General features: G+C 45.1%; 2 protein-coding genes across 4 annotated transcripts; both read left to right on the top strand.

The window, feature by feature from the left end:
• The first annotated feature begins 356 nt into the window (after positions 1–356).
• Positions 357–1706, top strand: LOC136793898 (brain acid soluble protein 1-like). Its single transcript, XM_067030635.1, has 3 exons — positions 357–550; positions 905–1114; positions 1241–1706. The coding sequence occupies exons 1-3, from the start codon at positions 357–359 to the stop codon at positions 1704–1706; spliced, it is 870 nt and encodes a 289-aa protein (XP_066886736.1).
• Positions 918–11173, top strand: BMI1 (BMI1 proto-oncogene, polycomb ring finger). Of its 3 annotated transcripts, none has more exons than XM_059057866.2 (10): positions 918–1232; positions 6080–6210; positions 6551–6647; positions 7260–7315; positions 7405–7455; positions 7615–7723; positions 7803–7848; positions 8278–8376; positions 8747–8827; positions 8918–11173. In XM_059057866.2, the coding sequence occupies exons 2-10, from the start codon at positions 6099–6101 to the stop codon at positions 9245–9247; spliced, it is 981 nt and encodes a 326-aa protein (XP_058913849.1). In that variant the 5' UTR covers positions 918–1232; positions 6080–6098; the 3' UTR covers positions 9248–11173. The 3 variants fall into 3 exon arrangements, with proteins under 3 accessions (XP_058913849.1, XP_058913851.1, XP_066886488.1); XM_059057868.2 differs by lacking the exon at positions 918–1232 and adding an exon at positions 1512–1709; XM_067030387.1 differs by lacking the exon at positions 918–1232 and adding an exon at positions 5223–5316.
• Positions 11174–22646: the final 11473 nt, after the last annotated feature.

A 22646-nucleotide genomic window follows, 5' to 3' on the forward strand; every position in this document is an offset into this window, starting at 1 on the left:
TCGCCCGTGGGGCTCCGGAGGCCCGGCCCGGCCGACCCCGTGCGGAGCCCCTGCCCGGAGCGAGCGGCTGCCCGCGCGCGCCCCGCCTCGGCCACTGGCGGGCGGGGAAGGGGGCCGGCGCGGCCGCGGGAAGACTGGGGCGGGCGCTGTTGTTTCCGCGAGCCCAACTCGGTCGCAGGTTCCGCGCCGCGGCGCCGAAGTCTGGGCCGCAGCCCGTGGGGCCGAGCGGGGGGCGGCGGCCGGGCGCTCTCCTCGGCTGGAGCCCGCGGACGTGTGCACCGCGGGCGGAGGCGGGCGGCGGAAAGAAAGAAATAACGGGGGGTGGGGTGGACTGAACTGCTTGCGGGGCCGGAGCGATGCCCGCGCCGAGAGCAGGGTGGCGCGTGTGGCGCTGTGGAGAAATGTCTCCGCAGCCGCGCCAGCGCCGCCGCCGCCGCGCCGAGCGAGGGGGAGGGGGCCGGGTCGCGCTGCTCCGAGGGGAGGGGGCGGCCGCGGGCTCGACTACACCGACACTAATTCCCAGGCCGCCCTTAAGGAATGAGGGGAGCACGTGACCCGGTGGGGGGGCGGCGGGGGGAGGGGGCGGGCGGACTCTGAGCCATTTTGGAGCCGGTGTCAGTTTCCACTCTGCCTTCAGCGGTGCTTTTTTTTTTTTTCCACCCTCCCCTCCCCCCTCCTCAGCCTTCCTCCCCTCCCCCCGCCTCTCCGCACGCACACACACGGCGCCCCCACCCCACCTCCTCCCCCCACGGCAACTATGAAATAATAATCGTAGTATTAAAGGCAGAGATCGGGGCGAGACAATGGGGATGTTGGCGAGGGAGCCCCGATCCGGATTAGAAACACCTCCCAGCCCCGCAGAATAATACTGATCGCGCCCCCTCCGCGCGCTCCCTCCCCCGAGTGCGGAGCGGGAGGAGGCGGCGGCGGCCGAGGAGGAGGAGGAGGAGGCCCAGGAGGAGGAGGCGTTGGAGGCCGAGGAGGAGGAGGAGGAGGCCGCGGAGGAGGAGGCCGAGGCGGAGGAGGAGGAGGAGGCCGGGCTCGGGAGGCAGCATGAGCCGAGCGCGGCGGCCGCGGCTCCTCTCGGCTGCGCTCGTTGCCCATTGACAGCAGCGTCTGCAGCTCGCTTCAAGATGGCCGCTTGGCTCACATTCATTTTCTGCTGAACGACTTTTAACTTTCATTGTCTTTTCCGCCCGCTGCGATCGCTTCTCGCCGGCTGCTTTTTCCGGGTACGTAGGAGGCGAGGCGCCTCCGGGACGGGGCCTGGGGGCGGCGGGGGTCGCGCCGGGCTCGGGCCGGCCGCCGGTGGACTGGGAGCGGCCCCCCCGCGCCTCGCCCGCGCCGGCCGGGAGGGCGCTGACAGCGTGGGCGCCGAGCCCCGCGCCGCCGCCGCCCGCCGCCCGCCGGCCCCGCGCGCCGCCCGGCCCCGCGCGCCGCCCGCGCCCGCGAGCGCGCGCCCGCCGCCGCCCGCCGACTCCCGCGGCGCCGGGACCGACCCGCAGCCCGCGCCGCCGCCGCCAGCCGGCCTCGGCGCCGCTCCAGCCGCCGCCCGCTCCAGCCCGGACGCGCCGCGCGCGGCCCCACGTTTTAGTTCCTTTCTCCCCCGAGCGCCCCTCTACACCCTCGCGACGCACATGGCCCCCGAGAAGAGCACTTCTATTTGCAGCTTCTGCGGCTCTCCCGGCCACGGCGCCTTTTGTTGAGAGGTAGATTTTGATGAAACGGGGATGGGTGCCTGAAATCGGGAGCTGCTTGGGTCAAGTGGCTTCCCTCCTCTCCCGAAGAAAGGGCTTTGGAGGGGTTTAAACAGCCAGAGAACGCCCCCATTTTATAGGGACGGGTTGCGTGGGGGGCAGCGATCCCGCCAAGGTGGATGTTAGGCTGGTGAGAGCCCGAACAAAAATGTTATTAACTTAAGTTGGAGGGACACTTGTGAGAAATTCGATGGCTTGTAAGATGGCGGTTCCCAGTTGTTTCCAAGGTCTCCTGCGTTTGTGTTTAAAATGGTAAAGTTTTCAAGGTGTTATTTGTTGGGAGTCTTGGATAAGTTCTTCAGACATTACTTGGGACGTGCTCACTGGGAAAGTGGGCATTTCAAATTTGGAGCTTTTTTTGGAATGGTGATGGTGAGTGGACGTTAGTCTTGCAAGAGGTTTCCTCTCTTTCTTTCTTTTTTCCTCTTTTTGTTTTTTTCTCTCTCAGAGACTACAGTTTTTCTCTCAGCCTCTAGTATGGGATGCACTTAGAACCATGACTTCAGTCCACAACGTTTTACAGGTTTTGCTAAATGTCAGCTTAGGTCATGTGGTGAGGAGATGCTTTGGAAAACGAGCACTAAAAAGTTGATGGCATATGTTTACGCAGTCTTTTGGGTTTGACAGACATATAGCATGATCTTTTTCCCAGAGATTTACAGTTAATAATTGGAAGTAAACAAGTATAGACACTTTGATCATTCCCAATTGCAATAAAAGGATTTAGTGGGCTTAGTGGTCACGGTTCAGTATTTGAAATACAAGCATGTATTAACCCCTTAAAGTAGGAAAAATTCTGGGCATATTTATTCAGATCCAAGTGTAGGTTGGTGGTGCCTAGAATGTTATGAGTAGTTCAACCTATATTTTATAGGAAGCTTAACCCCCAAGTTGTGGAATCATATTATATACCACGCTACAGTCCTGAAACTTAAGGATGCCAATTGTCAACAGCATATGCTAGCTTATGAGACTATATTAACATTTGAGTTTTATTTTAAGTAGAATCCCTTAGAGGTTGATTTTGGGGGCAAACATATTTTTTTAAAATATTTGAGTTCATTCCCATACATCTGCCCCAAAGTGCAAAGGTGTTTGAAATAACCTACTTGTGTAAATTTACACCTAGTATCTTCAAAGCCATAAGTCACTGTGTATGCATGTGTGTATGTATACACACACATATACACACGCTTCAGTAAGAAAAGTGAGCATTTAGTTGTACTTGAAAAATCCATTAATGTTCTACCATCAAGTTCTTGGGTGTGCATTAAGTGCCCCAAAAGGTAAAATTCTCCCTAGAAGTCAAGTTAACCCCAACTTTACCCATACTTGTATTGGGCTGGGAGCCCCAACTGCGGTTATGGAGTTCATTTGCATTTGTTGGATTGCAATAGTCAAGCTGATTGTTAACATAAGAACTTGCTTCTGTTTTCCTTCATTTTGACATTACTGGTGTTAGGCCTCCAACTAAAGTGACAGCCCCAACTGAGTATGTTATAATGGCAAATTTAAAGTATTGAGTATTTTTTCCATTGTATGTTTGGTGCATTTTTTGCTTGCTTAACTGGCAGTTTCTGTGGTGGAACCTAGAAGGTTTTCCTTTCTAAGGTGCAAGAGATTGTTTCTGAAACCTTATCAAGCATGTCAGATGTTTTGGAAGTCTTCATTAGGTTCCCAGTACTTTCAAGTGGTATAAAAACATAAAGAACTGATTCTTATACAAGTAACAAAGTGGTATTTACTAGCATTATAAATGGTTATAGGGTTGTGGTCAAATTCTTGTGAATTGAAGTAGAGGAGTTGTGTGAATTATGACTTAAGATGAATTTGAAAGAGTTTTGGCCAAGTACATGAGACTAAAACGTTCAAAGCCAACCAGCAGATAACCTTTCACTGAGGTCTGATTGTTCTGTGTGTTAATATTTGTGTTTGTCTGGTGTTGATTTTATGTAAAGTAGAGGAGAAATAAAGGCAGCTGTTTTTAATTGATGCCCCTTCCTGAACTTCATGATCGGTGGCATTAGTGTGATGTGCTTTTGCAAGGGGACAGAAGTATCACCTTGCTAACTATCTTTCTAGTAAAGGTCCTGCTGTTTTATAAGGAGAGTTTTCTTTGAGAACCGAGAAGGCTTGTCTTTAATCACCAAGTACAAGAGAATTAAATATTGCTACTCTTTAGGGACACTGCTCCATCCACAACTCCTCTGTAATCCCACGTAGATTTATATTCACAATATGTTGACAATATTCCTCTAAACAAGTCATCCAAAGATAACTGAGGAGCCACACATGACGCTTTCTGGTTGAAGTCACTGGTTGCCACTGTGGTCACTTTTCATAAAAGAGGCTTTGTTTGGTTTTTATCGTTATTTTGTTTTTGTGTGTGTGTGTGTGTGTGTGTTTTAGTACTCTAAAACTTTTAGTTTCAGCCATTGAGCTGTGTTGATTAGTATTTCCCTCTTCTGCATTAAAATTCCCTGAGAATTAAAACCTCAGATGCATCTTCCAGTTTCACAAGTTCCTAGATTTCTATTCAAGGCAGCTTTGAGAATGTGCTTCAGATAAGTCTGGAAGCTTAGTCTTAGTTCAGATTCTGAAATGAATGAAGTGGGAGTAAGAAATGCATTTTTCAAGCATACTGCACGAAGTAATTGACTTCCCTGATTGTCCGCTGTTGTATTGTTGCTGACAGTTCCCCACCGTGACTTTTCTGTAACATACGATATCTGTTGAGAATAGCATTTCATTGTGTGGGGTTTGCATGGAGGTGAGGCTGAGAAAATGACATTTGTTTTTCTCTGCTCTCGGTGCTCTGGGTTGACAAGGTGTTGATTTAGCGTTGGGAATGGGCTGGTCACATGGTTCTTTACTTATTGTCACTGTAGTCGATTCAGGTAGTTTTTCTTGCCTCTATCCAGCATAGCTCAGGTAAAACACAAGGCTTTGCCCACTCCTCGTCTGCTATGAAACAGATTTCAGTTTTCAGCCTTTCCAAAACTTTGTATCGCTCATCCTAAATCTACAGGAGAACTTCCTATTCGAGAAGAAAGCTTTAAAGAGTTTCAGTTCAATAAACATCTCTGCAATTTGAGCCCTGACGGTTTCGGGCTAAGTGCACAGTTGGCAATTCTCAAAAGATCCCTTCATGAAATTTTTGACCTAGTGATTGCTAACAGGAGAGACCGAAAGAGTCAAGATCAGAAAGAAGCTCTTCGCGCCGAGTCGACGTGGAAAGAGGCCCCCAAGAGTGTCCGAAATGGCCGGAGTGCGGTTTGCATTTTCCTTTACCACTGCACGCTCCGGGGTCCCCCAGGCTGTCTGCCGGGTCGCCTCGGGCCAGGCTCCTGCTCCCCAGCGCCACGGGCCTCGTGGGGCCGCCCCACCCCCGCGCTGCGCGCCCGCACCCCACCCCGCCCCCGCGCGGCCCCGCCCCCGCGCCGTGCCGGCCCCTCCCCCGCGCCCGCCGCTGCCGCCGCCCGGCAGCCCCGCACGCCCGCCGAAGCTACGGGCTCGACCCGGCTCCGCGCGGAGTTGCAGCGGTGGCCGGATGCCAAGTGTAAGTGTAAGTTGCTATGGAAACCCCGACAGAGGCGAGTTCCGAATCCGGAGCGAGACTGAGCCCCGGGCGCCGCCGGATCCGCCCCTCCGCATCCCGGCCCCCCGGCCCCCCGGCCCCCGGGCGTCCGCGCGCTCAGGCCCCAGCCCGAGGCCGACTCGAGGTGCTTCTCCTGCGGCCCCAGCACCCAGCTCCGGAAATGCCAGGGATGCAGATAGAGCAGAATTTGCTTTCCCTTTGTATCGCGTCAAAACGTGCCAGGTTCTGGTTGCCGGAACCGCTTAAAACAACCAGAACCCTGGGAAGCCAGGGCATGCTCCTGGATTTTCGATCGAAGATCCATAAGGAAGTTTTACCCTAAATTTGGAGTCCTGGAACAAGCCCTAGCGGTTGGTAAATATTTGCGGGGAGCGTGTAGCGTTTGCAGCAGCCTTGGGGCTGCTGGGCTGGAGGACAAATGGAAGAAAGAGACCCGAATGCTCTCAGCTCCCAGCCCCCACCCCAGACCTTTTCTTCTCCCTCCTGGATTGACCTGAGGGACCAGAGATTACTTTTCTTGGATCCTTTTTCACCTTTTCAGTAGAATTGATTGAGGTCTGATCAGTGAATTCCTTCTGTAGAAGACGTTGGGACAGTCCAGCTGCACAGTGTTAAGCGAGTTTTATGAACTCTTTCAGCATTTCAGAGCATATAGTTACTGGGAGTTGGAGATAATCTCGATTCTCTTTCTGTGAATTATGGCCAATATTTCTTTGTCTTGCAGGATCTTTTATCAAGCAGAAATGCATCGAACAACCAGAATCAAGATCACTGAGCTAAATCCCCACCTAATGTGTGTGCTTTGTGGAGGGTACTTCATTGATGCCACAACCATAATAGAATGTCTACATTCCTGTAAGTACACAGTTTTAGACCTTTTCTTGTGTCGTGTATATTTAACATCTTGTCCTGAAATTTGAAAACTAACAATTCCCACTGTCCTTGAGAATGTTGGTACAAAATGAAGTTGTTTTCTGCTGTTGCATTTAGTGAGTTTTTGTTAATGCATATTTAATAAAATATTGTATAAATATAAATTGTATAAGTGTTCTCAGGATATTAACTGAGTTTATTTAATTAGAAGTACCTTTTGGTATTTACCATTTTGTTACTACCAGTTCTCTATTTCTGACACTAATTTTATTGCTTAGCATCTACTTCCTGAACTTAAAAAAATTTGTGTTTTTATTTCTAGTCTGTAAAACGTGTATTGTGCGTTACCTGGAGACCAGCAAGTATTGTCCTATCTGTGATGTCCAAGTGCACAAGACCAGACCACTACTGAATATAAGGTAGGAAAATGTTTAAAAACATTGTTTGTAATTGTTATTGGAATTGCATTAATTATTGAATTTAGTGTTTATTTTTTCACACAAAATTTACCCTTCAGTCCCCATCTAATGCGTGTACTTTGTGGAGGAGGATTGCCCTTAATTTCTTGGCCATTTTAATGATGACTAAAGAGAGTTCAATATTATTCAAGGGATTTTAAGATTTTTTTAAATCATTTTTAAAAATGGAATTAGTTCTCCATTTTTGCATTGCTTTATTGACCTTGTGACAGGCAAGAGTGCATGTGTTTAAACTGCTTCCATTCTCTCCTCTTTGTTCTCTTTCATATTAGCTAATTCAGTAATTTGGAAGGCACACTTTTCTTGACTTAGTGAAATGTGAAGAATTTATTAGTGACTATAAAATAGAGTATTCTTCTACTAATTTAAAACCAGTGCTACTACATAAAGAAGTTTTATCCTCATAATTATCATGTTGATGTAGTTATAACCGTGTTACAATCAAGTAAAATACTATAACAGAGAAAACAAAGAATGTTTAAAAACTTAATGAACATTTTTAGGTTTTGCCATATTAGTTGATAGTTTATTTTCTAATTTGTTCTTTTTCAGGTCAGATAAAACTCTTCAAGATATTGTATACAAATTAGTTCCAGGGCTTTTCAAAAGTGAGTAACTTGCTTAAAAATGAATTTTTAAAAAGTATTTATCAGTTTTACCTGCTATGTTTAAGTCTTTTTTTTTTCCTCCTCTTTAGATGAAATGAAGAGAAGAAGAGATTTTTATGCAGCTCATCCTTCAGCTGATGGTAAACTCTTTAGAGGGGGAAAGACATTTTATTTGGAGGGAGAACTTATCCAGTAATTTATTAAAATTAAGCTTAAAATACCAATTCCATTTTTCTATATGTATAATATTTAATTAAATATTTAATTCTTAAAAATTGAATTTTAAAATGTCTTTATAGCTGCCAATGGCTCTAATGAAGATAGAGGAGAAGTTGCAGATGAAGATAAGAGAATTATAACTGATGATGAAATAATAAGTTTATCCATTGAATTCTTCGACCAGAACAGGTAAAATCTTTAGGAAATGTGTTTTATGCTAATGTATTTATTAGATACATTGTTTGCCTAATAATTATCTGTTTCTTAGATTGGATCGGAAAGTAAATAAAGACAAGGAGAAATCTAAGGAGGAGGTATGTTCCATGATACAAAAACACATAGAAGATGCATTGTTTGGATTCTAGATTTTATGAGGGTGTATGTTGCCCTTTAGGATATCCTAGGGTCAGATGTTGTTATCGAATAGAAGAAAATCATCATGTTTGATGTTTAAGAGTGATCTATATTCGATAGTTACTAGATAGAATTTTTCTTATATATGATTACTATTTTTACAAAATATTTTCAGTAATTAATGTTTAATGCTTTAATGTACTGAAGGAATCTGTTCATTTAGTATTTATAATAATAGCAAACTCAAAGTATAGCTGAGAACTTAGTCAAATCTCAGCTTTGGTATTCGTACCTTTTATCATACTCAGACATCTATCTGTTTTTTTGACTTAAAAAAAATCTTAAAGTTAGGAATTTTAAAAAATTATTTTTCTTAAATATGCTCTTAGGTGAATGATAAAAGATATTTACGATGCCCAGCAGCAATGACTGTGATGCACCTAAGAAAGTTTCTCAGAAGTAAAATGGACATACCTAATACTTTCCAGGTATCTATTGTATAGTCTTCATGCATTTTATGTAAATCTTTAAAAAAAAAATTTCAATGACATTTTTATTCTTGGATTCTAAACCCCAAAAAGCAACGGAAATTTTTTTTTAAATTCAGTACTTTATTTGGAAAGAGCTCTTAAAATATTTGGTATGGATTCTGTTTTATTCTGTGAAAACAAATCCCTTAATAATTTCAGGAAATGTTTTCCCTCATTTGAAGTTTCCAGAGGGATTCTTTCTTTGTCCAAATGTTTGGAGAAAATGTTTTTTAAAAGCATTTTTGGATTCTATTTAGATGGCCAAAAAAATCTAGATTTACCATCATTCTTTGTGATGCTTAATAATTGAAGTGTTGTTTTTCAACAGATTGATGTCATGTATGAAGAGGAACCTTTAAAGGATTACTATACACTAATGGATATTGCCTACATTTATACCTGGAGAAGGGTAAGTAGCGTACCTGATGCTCGCAGGTTATTTTGATAGACTGTACTTAAAGATCTAACACTGATTTTTTTTTTCCTCTTAACTTTATAGAATGGTCCGCTTCCTTTGAAATACAGAGTTCGACCTACTTGTAAAAGAATGAAGATCAGTCATCAGAGAGACGGACTGACAAACGCGGGAGAACTGGAAAGTGACTCTGGGAGTGACAAGGCCAACAGCCCAGCAGGAGGTATTCCCTCCACCTCTTCTTGTTTGCCCAGCCCTGGCACTCCAGTCCAGTCTCCTCATCCTCAGTTTCCTCACATTTCCAGCACTATGAATGGAACCAGCAGCAGCCCCAGCGGTAACCACCAATCTTCCTTTGCCAATAGACCTCGAAAATCGTCAGTAAATGGGTCGTCAGCAACTTCATCTGGTTGATACCTGAGACTGTTGAGGAAAAAAATTTTAAACCCCTGATTTATATAGATATCTTCATGCCATTACAGCTTTATAGATGCTAATACATGTGACTATCGTCCAATTTGCTTTCTTTTGTAGTGACGTTAAATTTGGCTATAAAAGATGGACTAGATGTGATATTCATATGGACGTTAATTGCAAAGAAAGATTATTTCTCGAAAGAATTGGTTTCTGAGAAAGCAGGCAAGATGTTTTACTGTGTGTTAGGACAGATGTGAAATGGTTTCTGTAACCATTGTTTGGATTTGAAAATCTTCTGCAGTGGATATAAACATTGGGCCATAGTTTGTTAATCTCAACTAACGCCTACATTACATCCTCCCTGATTGTTCTTGTTACTATGCTGTTTTGTGAACCTGTAGAAAACAAGTGCTTTTTATCTTGAAATTCAACAAATGGAAAGAATATGCATAGAATAATGCATTCTATGTAGCCATGTCACTGTGAATAACAATTTCTTGCATATTTAGCCATTTTGATTCCTGTTTGATTTTTACTTCTCTGTTGCTGCGCGAAACCGATCAAAGAAAAGTAAACTTCAGTTTTACAATCTGTAAGCCTAAAAGCGGGTACTACCGTTTATTTTACTGACTTGTTTAAATGATTCGCTTTTATATGAATCAGATGGCATTATGCTTATTGTACAATGCCATATTGGTATACGACATAACAGGAAACAGTATTGTATGATATATTTATAAATACTATAAAGAAAATATTGTGTTTCATGCATTCAGAGATGGTTGTTAAAATTCTCCCAGCTGGTTCGACCTTTGCAGATACCTATGTCTGAGCCTTATCACCATAGAATATTTTTAATGTGAATACCTAATTCTAAATTTTGTTCCATTGGAAGCGATTGGCATATCGTAATACTAACTTTTCTCTAGTAATACCTGTTTACTTTCAAAATTAATAGTTGCATTAAAGAAAAACTTTTCACTAAGAATATTGGAAATGCTTTCTTCATTTCCCATTGCTTATGATGGAATTAATGTGTTTTTAAAATGCATATTGATCGCTGTAATTCTAAAACAAATATTTTAAAGAAACCAGCAAATTGCTGGAAGAAGGCATTTTATCTAAAATTATTTTAATATGTGGCATAGTGGAAATTTCAAATTTAAGAACTGCTTTTACAGTTACAAACAGTGGAATATGCCCTCTGTAACGTCTGGAAATAGAAGCAATTTATTGTGAGCTTCTACAGGTATTAGTTTTTAAATAGAGTGAGCATGTTGAATTTAAAGTATGAATATCCCCAACAATTTTCAGTTTGTGTTTTGCTTTGGTCGAACTTGTTCATCACCCATCAGTTATTTGTGAGGGTGTTTATTCTCTATGAATATTGTTTCATGTTTGTATGGGGAAATTGTAGTTAAACATTTCATTGTCCCCCGTCTGCAAAAGAAGCACAATTCTATTGCTCTGTCTTGCTTATAGTCATTAAATCATTACTTTTACATATATTGCTGTTACTTCTGCTTCTTTAAAGATACAGTAAATGAAGTTTTATGAAACCACAAAATACATATATTTTTATTTTGACCTAAATTTGTACAGTCCCATTGTAAGTGTTGTTTCTAATGATAGATGTAAAATTAAACTTCATTTGTAATTGGAAAAAATCCAATAAAAAGGATATTCATTTAGAAAATAGCTAAGACTTTAATAAAAATTTGATATGAAAAGCACAATGTGCAGAAGTTTTGGAAACCCTATTGTGGATTACAACAGGTAAAAGTCGAAGAACATCCATTGCTGTCTTAGTGATGTTGCTGAGAGTACATGCTTTGTTGTATAATTGCTTGAAAGCCCAATTGAAAGATGTATCTGTTTATTTACTCTACAATCTTTGAAGTAAAAGTTACCCATGTTTGCCAATTTTGGTGAATTTAACTCATTTTTCTAGGCTTTTCTTCTCAAGTTGTTCATGATGTTATCTAAGACAAGAAAAAAAAGTTAATGGAAGTTTCAAGTGATGTTTTTACTTTGGATATGACTGTATATAAAAAATGCAAAATATTTTTCAAAGGCTAAAAACTTAAAGTGCTAGTGGATTGTCATTTGACTTACATGAAACCAAGTCATAGGATCAACACAGAACTCAAAGATTTTACATCTCAGCCTTTTTATGGACTTATTTTTGAAATTACTTAGTAAAATATCAGATATTGCATTTATGGCTTACCTAACACTATTTTACCATATTTGAAAACATGTCCATTTATTTTGTTTGAAAGAGGAATTTCCCCCCTACTCAATTTGAAAATTGCTTAAGCTTTAAAGGCTATTTCAGTTAAAATTTGTCTTTTAATAAAACAGAAGAGAGTATAATGTTTTGTATTCTATAAGCAGCCACAGGGGTTTGACAATTAGGCTTTAAAACTTTTGCTAAACTACCACTTAAAATTTCAATGTTACAAAAACCCGTATCAAAGCTGCTAACTTTGTAACTCTTAGCAGTCAAGGCAGGGTGCGTGAAAAGTCGGCTTTAAGTTTGGCTTTTGCTTCTGAACAGTATTCTGGGATTCTATACCACAAAGTTAGAGCTAAAAATATTCCACAGAAAATGCCTAAATTGATTTCACAGATTTTAGCTTAAATGCAAAAAAAGAATGAGGCTGGTTGCTGTTGTATAAATAGTGATCTATCTTGCTTTACACATGCATACCACTTTACAAGTACCTTTTTGCTTTTAAAATTGCCGGCCGTTAATTGCTCTGAGTTGAAAAAAAAAAGTTGCCCTTCAGTTGACTTAACCTACCAACCATATTGCTTTGTTTCCTTATCCATATGTGCAAATGTTGGGTCCTTAGGAGGTACAATGCAACAGGCAGAGTAAGCTGATGGGGGCTTTCCTCCATCCTTTCCTCTTACTCTTTTCCCAGTATTGGAGTTGCAGTTCATTTGTGAAGTCTCCGTACACTCGTTGTATAGGCCTATCAAAAAGTTTTGTTATGAAACCTTAATAGCAATGGAAAAGGAATCCATGTGAAATCCTACTTGCACTGGCCAAGAAGAAATGAAAATGTTTGTTTTTGAAAAATAGCTTATGGTAATCTTTGGAGGAGATGGGATTTTAATTTTAGAAACAATTTGCACATGGAACCTAGCATCCTTTAGAATCCTGAGGTGAAGGAAGTGTTATTTTTGTTCATTTCTCTTTATATTTTAAAGGTTTTAAAGATACATCTTTTCTTTCTGACATTACCCTGGAATGACAGTTGGAAATTCTGGTTCAGTTTGGTGCTCAATGAAATGGAGGCTCCATGTTATTTTGAAATACAATGATTGTTTCTTCCATACAGTTTTACTCACCTTTTATCCAAAACAAAAGGTCTTGATGAAATTCCATTTTAAAGGACCCTTAAAAAAAGTATATACCTTTAAGACTTCTAAGTTTCAAAGAGTACAGAACGCAGCTCCAACATAAGGCTCTTGGGTTAGATAAGGTCACTTCGCTTGAGGATGTTTCGTCAAGTAAAAAATGAACAGTACAACAGGTGATTATTTCTAAGGTCGCTTAAAAAAATCCGGATTCCTCCAAAATAAAACCTTGAATTAAACTGGGACCACAGAATTCAGATAGATAGGTTCTGTACAAGGAAGAGAAAGTATCACATATTAGAGCCTCCCAGTAGATCAGACTTGGGAAATACCACCGCGAAGCCTGTCCATCTCCTTACAAATCTCAAGATCGCCCAGTTTTGATTATGAAAGTCTCCGAAAATGTTTACACAGTCGAGTGTTTCCTGTTTCCGCACCTAATTTTTTTTTAACGTTTTTTCTTCTTTTGGTTCTTGAAACGGATTTCCTTTATTTGCACCAGTTTCTTTTACTGAGTGTGCAATTTCTAGGTCTCACATGAAGACTTCACCATCAACTTTTTGTCTTCATCAAGTCGACGCCATCAACAGCCATTTATCACTGGAAAAGCTACTCCAGGATTCTTATGAGTTTTCTGAAGAAGTTCAAGTGCCTGTGGAAAACTCACCCGAAGTCTCATTTAACCCCCTAAATGAATAGTAAGCACTCAATAAAACTTCCAATGGATGAGTTAAATTACCCCCATTCTTCTCTTTTCTTAAAATATCCCTTCCAGAGGCTATTAGAAGGGAATTTCCCCAAATAGCAAGTGATGTTCCCTCAGAGTCACCTACATTTCAGTTTTTTTTTTTTTTAGAAGTTACTCTTTGCTCTGATTGTTGGGTGGTCATCAACTCCAAACTTCAAAGTGAACGTGATTTCAAGTGCCGTGCGGATTCGGCGCTCTTCAACTCTGTCCTTCTAAGTTAGCTAGAACCCAACAGACTCCCGGAAGGCTGCGGACTAGGGTACTTGGGCAACGCGTCGAAAATTGGGATGGAAGGAATGAGGACGTTACAGAGATGGATAAAGAAGTTACTGGAGACAGCGAAGCCTGTCCAGGAGCTCCAGTCTTAGATCTAAGTGCCCCCACGAGTGGAAATATTCAAAGAAAGCCGAAGACAGGAGCGCTGTGCGCGGCTTGCAAGATAAAGCGGGGGCGAGGGTAATTAGGGTGGAAAGAGCAACGGCTCAAAAAAAAGAGAGAAAGAAAGGCTCCCTATGGTCGGGTGCCCGGTGGAAAGGGCACAGAACTCACGGCTGGAGAAAATGACCTTCGTTTCCCGGCAGCGCTGCCTTCCCGATTAGGGAGCCTTTACCAAAAGGACCGGTTACAGAGAAAACGGCCCTTCTCCCTGTTTTATTTTTTAACTAGCAGCTCTCCGAGAACCGCAAAGAGCGACAGCCCAGACCTCCGCCCCCGATTGCGCCGCGGGGTTCGGCCCGTCTCAACGCTCGAGCCCAGGCCGCGGGGCACCGGGAGGCCATTTTGCGCGTGCGCCGCGCGCCACCCTCGGCTCGGCGGACTCGGATCCCGCCAATTTTGAAAGCGAGATTCCCAGGCCTCGGCAGGCTGGGGAGGCGGGAAAACGAAGTCGTGTCTCCAAGGCCGGACCCGGTGGCGAGCGGCGGCGATATCCGGGTGCGCGTGATCTCGCAAGGCGGCCCCCGTCCTGCCGAAGGCCTCTCCACCGGGCGGGACACCGAGGCGCGGCAACCGGCCCCTGGGCCGCGAGCTCAGCGCGGGCAGGAAAGTGTCCCACGTCCCGGGAGGCGGCGGCGTCGCCTGCAAAGCCCTCCGAAGCGATTCCTTGCGGGGCCATTCCAGATTATCGCCTCGCTTTGCCCTCTTCCCTCCGGCTGCTTCAAATCCCGTGCCCTTTCTCCTTCAATAACAAGGTGTCCTTGGAGTTTAGGGTTTTGTTGGAAAGACTGTAAGACAAATTATTAACAAAATATAAAACTGCCATTTGAGTGTTCCCGAAAGCTGAGCTTCAGCCTTCCCGAAGGGTCCTCCAGATGAACTTGTTTAATGGGTAGAACGGGCTCTAATCCCCTGGGAAGAAAACCTGACCAGGTGACAGTGTCGAGGAAGGGGTGGCTGCGCGATAGGAATCTTAAGATCTGGGCAAAGGAGCACACTTTGGGACCCAAATGCGAAGCCTGGGCCTCCGGGCTGGGCGAACCTGGAAGATCCGGTGCTCTCGCACTCCGGCGCCATTGAGACCCCGGCGGGGCAGAGGATCGGGCGGTCGGAGGTTGGGATATCGCCTCTGAAAGCCTCCGGGACGCAGCGGTTTCCAGCAGAGTCCGCCGCGCCTGCCTGATCCCCGGAGCAGAAACGCTTCTCTGACCCAGGAGTCCCACGTGCGCCCAAAAACGGGGAGAGGAAAGGACGGCTTGGGGAGGGGACCGGGGTAACAGCAGAGAAATGAAAGCGGCCTAAAATGGGCGACGCCCGGCGAGTCCTCTTTATCGGCGCGGCAGACTGCAGGAGCCGCCATTTGGTGGCGGATTTCGGTATTTCAGTAGCACGTTGTGCTGAACGTCACAACTGGCTGGTCTACGTGGCAAGGTCGTTTCGGAACCGCCGTTTTTAAAAATGCAAATTTCCCCCTGGCCTCCCCCCTTCCCCGGAGCACCGACCCCTCCCCCACTCGCGGTGGAGGGCGCCGCGTCTCGGCTCCCCCTCGACCCGGGGCGGGGACCTCGGGGCTGCGCTGGGCTCCACCCGCGCCCAAGGGCTAGTGTGATGCGGGGTAGAGCCCAGCGCAGGACTAACGGGTGTTTTTATCCCCGTTTTTCCCAGATTGCGAGCCCGCAGCTTTCCTCTCCCCTGCGGAAAATTTCACTTCCTTGGGGCGGTGACGGGCGTTGTTTTTTTTGCGGGGGTCGCGTGCCAGCCCTGGCCTCCCGCCTCACACCTCTCGGAAGCAAGGAGGAGAAAGGCGGGCCAGGCCTGGCGGAAAGGGACGCACCCGACGAGACGCGGCTCCTCGGGTAGTGTCGGCTTAGCATCCCGGACTCGCGCTTTCAGCTCGCTCCGGAGCCCTCGGGAGACCCGGGGAGCTACACCCCTCTGGGGAGTGCCAGGACGTCGGCGTCCCACTCGGGGTCACCCTGTCTTCCACGGTCTCCATTAAAAGCCCGCGAAGCGCGAGGTGCCTATCGAGTGGAGAACAAAGGGCCGAGGGGCGAGCCCAAGGCGAGTCGGCGCGCGCGGCTGCCCTTGGCTGGGCCCGGCTCGGAGGCGGGGGCGCCAGGAGGGCCGACTCGCGGCCGGGAAGGGAGGCGGCGGGCGCGCAGCGGAGTCCGCAGCCCCCGCCTCCCCGGCGGACTGAAAGAGCCCAGTCTTTGAGCCAGAGCTGCCATGTTGCATTCGCGGAGGACGCCAGTAATTTGACGCTCCCGAGGCAGCGACACCCCCAACCCGAGAGACTTTCGGGGCCCTACGTGCCGCACAGCAGTGGTCACAGCCCAAAGGGACCGCGGGGCACGGGCGGGAGCGCGAGCCCTGCGGGCGGCCGAGCCGGGGCGGCCGCGGCGCCGCCGCTTCCCCTCGCCACCTTCTTTCCAGGGGCTGCGGGGCTGCGCGCTCAGCAGAGGCTCGGTTGCCAGTAGCAACCACACGACGGCGATTTGCAGCCAGGGCTGCAGCCGCGGGTACCGCCGCCGCCGCTTCGTACATCTCGGTGTCTAGCATTTAGAACTCTAGGGGTTGCCCTCGTTGACATATCTCGCCCCCACCCCTCCGGGTCCTCATCCTCCAAGACCCTCAGCTCCACTCAAAAGCTAGTTCCCCCGGCTCGGCCCTGCCCCCATGGCAGACAATAGATAAATAGGCTTCAAGCGCACGCCGCCGCGCAGGCACCTGAGCCCCCGAGATCCCGGCGCTCGGCTTCGTCCCAGCCCCAGGTGCCCTCGTCTCCAACTTGAGCCGAAATTCTTTGTCAATGGCCAGTCCATTAAAAAGCTTTTCTAGATACCAGCAATAAGGATGGTGGTAAAGAAGGAAGTCAAGATGCCCACTCCCTCTCTAGTAACATAGACACAAAGAGCTTAGGGTTGTGTCTGCCCTTGGTAAAGGTGGCTTTCCTCTGGGTTTTAACCACAGGCAAACGCTACAGTCCTCCCTTCTTTGTCTACCACGAATATTTTGCATGAAATTCATAATATAACTGCTTGTGTAGCTCAAACATTACCTCCAGATACTTGTTCTTATACATAAGTGGATGGAGCACTTTTTTCTCCCTTATCTCATGTGATGAACCACACCAGACCTCAGCAGTGGGAATGCATAAAGAAAATGATTGACATTAACCCTTAGGAATCTTTCTGCCTTTTCTAATGTCTGTGGCTCTAGGACGTTGATCTAATTTTTAACAGAACTCTTGTTAATGTTTTAAACAAGTTTTTATTGAAGAAAAATCTTCAAAGTATCCACCAAAATATTTTGATTAGCTAGTAGGATAACCCCGGGAAATACATGCATTGCCAAATTTCATCGCTCTTAACAACTGACCCGGTTTTAAACAGCTACTGAGTTAGTGGAGTGTTCTTCCTAGATTGACATTTAATGTAAATCACAGATGTGCTGAAATTTTTAAGTTTAAAGCTCCCTGAGGACAAGCACCTGTCTTATTTATCTTTGTATGCTCCGGAGTCCCTTTACCATAACTCAACAAATATTTGTTGAATTTCCAGAGGATTCCAGAAGTTCAACAACCCTTATGAGAAATAAAACTTACTAATAACTACTATAAAGCTTGGATATCTTTAATGAACTCAATGAAAAGGTAAAGATTTTCCAAGCCAGTGGCACTAATCAGATATCCTCATTCGTGCATATTTTTACCTAATTATATTTCGAATGTGGTGACTGTACTAAAAAATATCTGACAGATGTTTCCAGAATTCTAAGAATAAGAACTTGTAACCTTGTTATTTTCCCACCAAAGGTGTCTGGAAATTGGTTAAATAGGCATAAGATGATATTTTAAAGTGACTTTCATACAGCACAGGCAGGGTGTTAACTCTCTTCACAGTTCAACAGGAACTCTTAAGGAGCTACTATTGGATACTGCAAATCTAAGACAATGCAGCTTGAAATATCCTATTTAATCTTTAAAACATACTGAAAATAGTTAATATGTCTTAATCATATCTGATGGTAAACTCAAATCAACATGCCTCCTAAAGTGCTTCTTAGGTATGATGTTATGAAAGGGGTTCACCTTTAAGCTTCACAAAACGTCAAGTTCACTAAATAAGACAGTTTACTTCAAAGAAGAAAGTTAGCACTACTTGTTCCTGGGGGCAACATATGACCTGTAGCTTGCCCAACACTCCCCACCTCCACCTGAAAAACACGAAAGCAAGGCTTTAGTTAAAAGTTCCTTTCTATGGTCTTTCAAGAAAGAAAAGCTCCAACAACTTGCTTTGGACCAAGTTAAAGAGCTTATCTCCCTTTTTCATTACGACTGTGTCTTTCAATGAATTGAAGGATAAGATCAAAGTGCATTCATATTCATGTGAATTATCGCTATTGACTTGAATAATGATGGATTTCATTGTTTTATTTAAACTGAAACCAGAAATGCTGCTGCTTTTGAGTCTACACCCCTAAGGCTGTAGTATTTCTTCTGAGGACTCAAAAGCCAAGCAATTAGGTCTGACAACCACGTCATTTCCATAATGTACTTCCATACAGAGGACTTGTTATTGGAATTGGTTACATTTCTATAGAATCTTACCATGCAATTTTTGACTCCTTTCCAACCTTCTGAACAAGACTTCTAAGTTCAATAAACACTCATCCAAAATACTTAAGTATAAATGATACTGGGGAAATGGAGTGCTGTTTAGAAAGCATCTAGCTGTTCATGAATCAGAAAATTAATGTTACCAGTAATTAACTCAGAAGAGTGTTTTTCCTTTGAACATGATATATGACAGTTTGTTTTCTAGTGTAACTGAAGAAGTCAGTCAGGGTAAGCTTGGGAAAATGTGTTTACCAGCTGTTTCTTTCTAAATATGCCTCATGACAATTATCTTAAAATATATTCATTTGGGTTCTCTTCAAACTATGCCATCATTTTCTAATGAGAAAGAGGTTAGGAGATCTGAAGGACTCCACTCACTTTTACTAAATAATCATTCTGCTCCAATTATTCACCAATTAAAATTATCACTTTAGAGACCACTTCTAAGGAAATTCATTAGAATAAAGTAAGTTTACAACAGAATGATATAAGCAACCTTTAAAATAGGCTTAAGGAAATCCTTTTCCATGAACTTAATATACACAATTCGTATAGGCTCTTTAAACTTAAAGACAGACCTTAGTGCAACCAAGTCTATTATATTATCATGGTCTGCAATAGGTTCTGAGAATACACTTTCCAAGAAAGATAACTGATATCTTAATTGGTATCAGTCTTAGATGTTTGCCATACGTTTAAAGCATTGTGCATAAGCATCATATTAAAAAAAAATCAAGGTTTTTCTATCCAGTTGTGCTACAAGAAGTCTCTATCTGAATTGTCCCCATTTGGTGTCCTTAGTATTGCAAGGCAATCTTTAAGCCAAAAGTTTGTTAGTAAGTTTGGTTCTCTGGAATTTGACCATAAATATACTGACATTACTTGTATACATCTAATTTTATCTGTAAACTTCCAAGACCTTTACCCTTGACTTATAATCAAAATGATAAGCAATTACGTATTATTTCACCGGGAACAAAAAAGCACTCCTAGAATAAAAAGCATTTCTTTACTATTCCTTTCCTGTCTTATTAATGGGAAAGGCATTAGTATTTTCTTCATATTGGTAGTCATTAATCTTTTCTTATGTTGTCCATATGAAAACTTTTATTCTTCGCTTTAAAAAATAAATATGAGATAACACGAGTAGGACGTAAAGTAGTTCAGCTTTAGCAATATTCAGATGTTTCCTCAGAATACCAAATACCAAAAAAAAAAAAAAGGCAGGAGTTGTGTTGTATACCTTACTTGGACTAAGGAGGATGCAAATCATAGCGCAAGTTATCTCCACGTAAAAAATGGGAAGCTGTGCCACTGAGTCTTCCAAGTCTAGCCTACGTTTTAGCGGAGCTCTCTCTCGGCTCTGATAATCCGTGGGGGGAACCGACGTGCAGGGCGGATAGACAGCCTGTGCTATTTTTGTGAAAGCAGAAACCTTGCACACCGTCTCTCTGCACTTTTGCAGTATTTCCTAGGGGTCAGAGCATACAGTCAATTATTTTTCAGAGTAATCAATGAGCAAGAAGTTTTGGCTTGAGATTTGATGTAGCGAAATGACGTCAAAAATTAAAAAAAAAAAACCAAACCAAAAACACGAGGCTCGCACATGCGCAGTGACCTGCAGCTTTTTTTCTTTCCTTTTTTTAAAGTAAGCTTTGGGCTCCTCACTCAGCCTTTGGGATCCGGCCTGCGCTGCCGGGGTCTAGGGAGCTGGCTGATGTAAGGTGGCGTAGGATTCCCACACCCCACGCCCGGCCAGGAGAGTCTGATCCCCCTCCCCCGCCAACGGGGCTCTCTTTTTTTAAGTCCCGGGAGGAGCAAGTCAGGGGAAGCAGGGCCGAATGGAGCGGCCGCTGCGAGCTTTTCTGGCTGCGCAACGCTGCGGGGCCTTTGCTCCCGGGGTTCCAGCTTCCGCCCGCTGCGGGCTCGCCCCTGCGAGTTGCCCACACCACTCCCGGGCCCACGGGTCAGCAGCGCCGCGGGGAGGCTCGGGCCGGGACCCGTCCGCTAGAGCCCGCGCGGCGGTGCGGTGCTTGCTGGAGGCCTGGCCGCGGGAAGCAAAGCGAAAGGACAGAGGCCTTCTTCATCTTGCTACCCGCCCCCAGCAGACGCCGGCTTGCGGCATCTGCGGCCCCTTCCCTCCTGATCCCCAGGCCGGCGGCCCGCAGGGCTACGAGCAAGCCGAAGCGGGGACCTCCCCCCTCGCTCACACCCGCAGGCCCGCGGCCGCCCCCGGAGGCCCCGCTGGAGGGTGGCTGCCCTCGCGTAGCCTGCGCCACGCTTCCGCACTCTACCCCTCGGGCAGCGCGCCCCCGCCGCTTCCTCCCGCCGGCGCTCCCGGCGCTGCCGCCCCCGCGCCCCCTTTTCGGCCCAGCCCAGAGACCCACGGCGGGGGCCTAGCGGGTTTCTGATTCGAACGATGGTCTGACCCCAACCCCAACAGGTTCCCGCGCCCCCTCCCCGGTGAGAACTGCGCGGAGTCCGCGGAGGTGCCCGCTGGAGTTTGAGAAACTGGCCTAAAGGGAAAGCCGAGGACATCGGAGGAGCATCGCCTTCTTCCCTTTTCCTGGGCCCCCGACACCCCGTCCACATTGAACGCAGTTGCCTGCCCGAGGCCAGCGCCGTCGAGCCGGGGACCCCGTGCCCATCGCGCGCGCGGAGACCCGCCTACGTCTAGCTTCGCGGCGTCGGCCCAGAACCTTCCGCTTGCGGCGGGCGGGGTCGCAGCGCAGCCCTGGAGGGACCCGCACAGGGGGGATGCGTGAGCCGCGTCCTCGTGGGTCTTGGCCTAGATGCGCGCTTGGTGGGCTCCGGGTTTTTTTCCTTTGTGGCACGTTCCATCTTTTGTCTCTTGCGTCCTGTACTAATAAAAATGTGGGCAAGGAATAGCACCGACCTTGTCTCAGAGAAGTCCAACAAGGCCAAGATTTTAAATGGGTGGGGGGCCTAGGGGAGCGCTGAGAAGGAGTGGCTGACAGACTTCTATGGCAGGGTGCCTAGAGGGTATCTGGTGGTGCGGGGTTTGGGTACAGTCTTAAAGGAATACTCACATAAGTCTTTAAAAAGAAGATATTCATATAACGCACACCAAGCAGCAATAAATTGGTCTTTATGCATGTCCCATTGCCTTCGAAAATGTTATGCTGTATTTCAGACATTAGAATCATCAATTTTTAGTATCAATCACTTTGTGCTATATGGTGGCTTTGGAAGTGAACTTACTCGTGTGTGGAATCCCCCTAATCACGGTTTACTTTGGAAGTGGAAAGGATGAGTTCAATCTATGCATCCACTGAATTACTGGAAAAGGAAGTCATGTACATGCGTATCTTTAGAACTTTGGGGCCAGCAAAATCACTGTCATTTAAACACTTTATTGGCCTTAACACAAGGAAACGTAAAAACTTTTTAAAGTCTAAAATATAAGGAGTTGACTTTAAAAGGCTTGAAAAGCAAAGAATAGGAAACAAGACACAAACACAACATCAGCATAGAAATGTTAATCTTCTCTTTCTGGATGGAAGTGTCCGAGTCTTTTCTGCTCTGCTGACAAACTTGATGGCACACCGGTTGGTCTGCTAAAACCCAAATGTAAACTCCTAAGGCTTCTACTCAGAAGAGGAGCAGAGCAGCATTTAAGATGTCATATGTTTGCTTTCATCATTATAGGTAATATTGAGTCCACTAACTTGGTTATGGGGTATGTAATACCTTTATTTTTCATTCAAGTATGTAAGTATTATTAATTTTAGATTTGATGTTGGCAAAATGATTATTGTATTCTTATGACTTGCATAATTACATGCAGTTGCCAAATGAATGCATATTTAAATACTACCATTATGTTTTAATTCTTTGGGTGAGGAGGGAAGGAGATTTCATATCTAGGTAAAAGTCAGCTAATTTTCTTAAAAACAAGACACCTTTTATTAGTTAAGTGATGTTTTAGATATTCTCACTTCTTCCCCTAGGTTATCCTAAGTCCCTCTTCTTTGTTCCCAAGGCACTTACAGTGCTGAGTGCAATAATAGCCCTTAAAACAGGGCAGGCTGCAGTATATGCTTATTTAATGAATTAAACTTTCTTTAGATGTCGATCTCCCACTAGGTTTCATGTCCTAGAAGACAAGCACATTCTGTTAGTAGTAGTGTCTGGCACACACTGATATTTAATGTTTTTGGCTTGGGAGAGGAATATATATACCCTTGATTCATTCAACAGCAGTT

The sequence above is a fragment of the Kogia breviceps genome, chromosome 3 (assembly GCF_026419965.1).
Source record: "Kogia breviceps isolate mKogBre1 chromosome 3, mKogBre1 haplotype 1, whole genome shotgun sequence".
NCBI lineage: Eukaryota > Metazoa > Chordata > Mammalia > Artiodactyla > Physeteridae > Kogia > Kogia breviceps.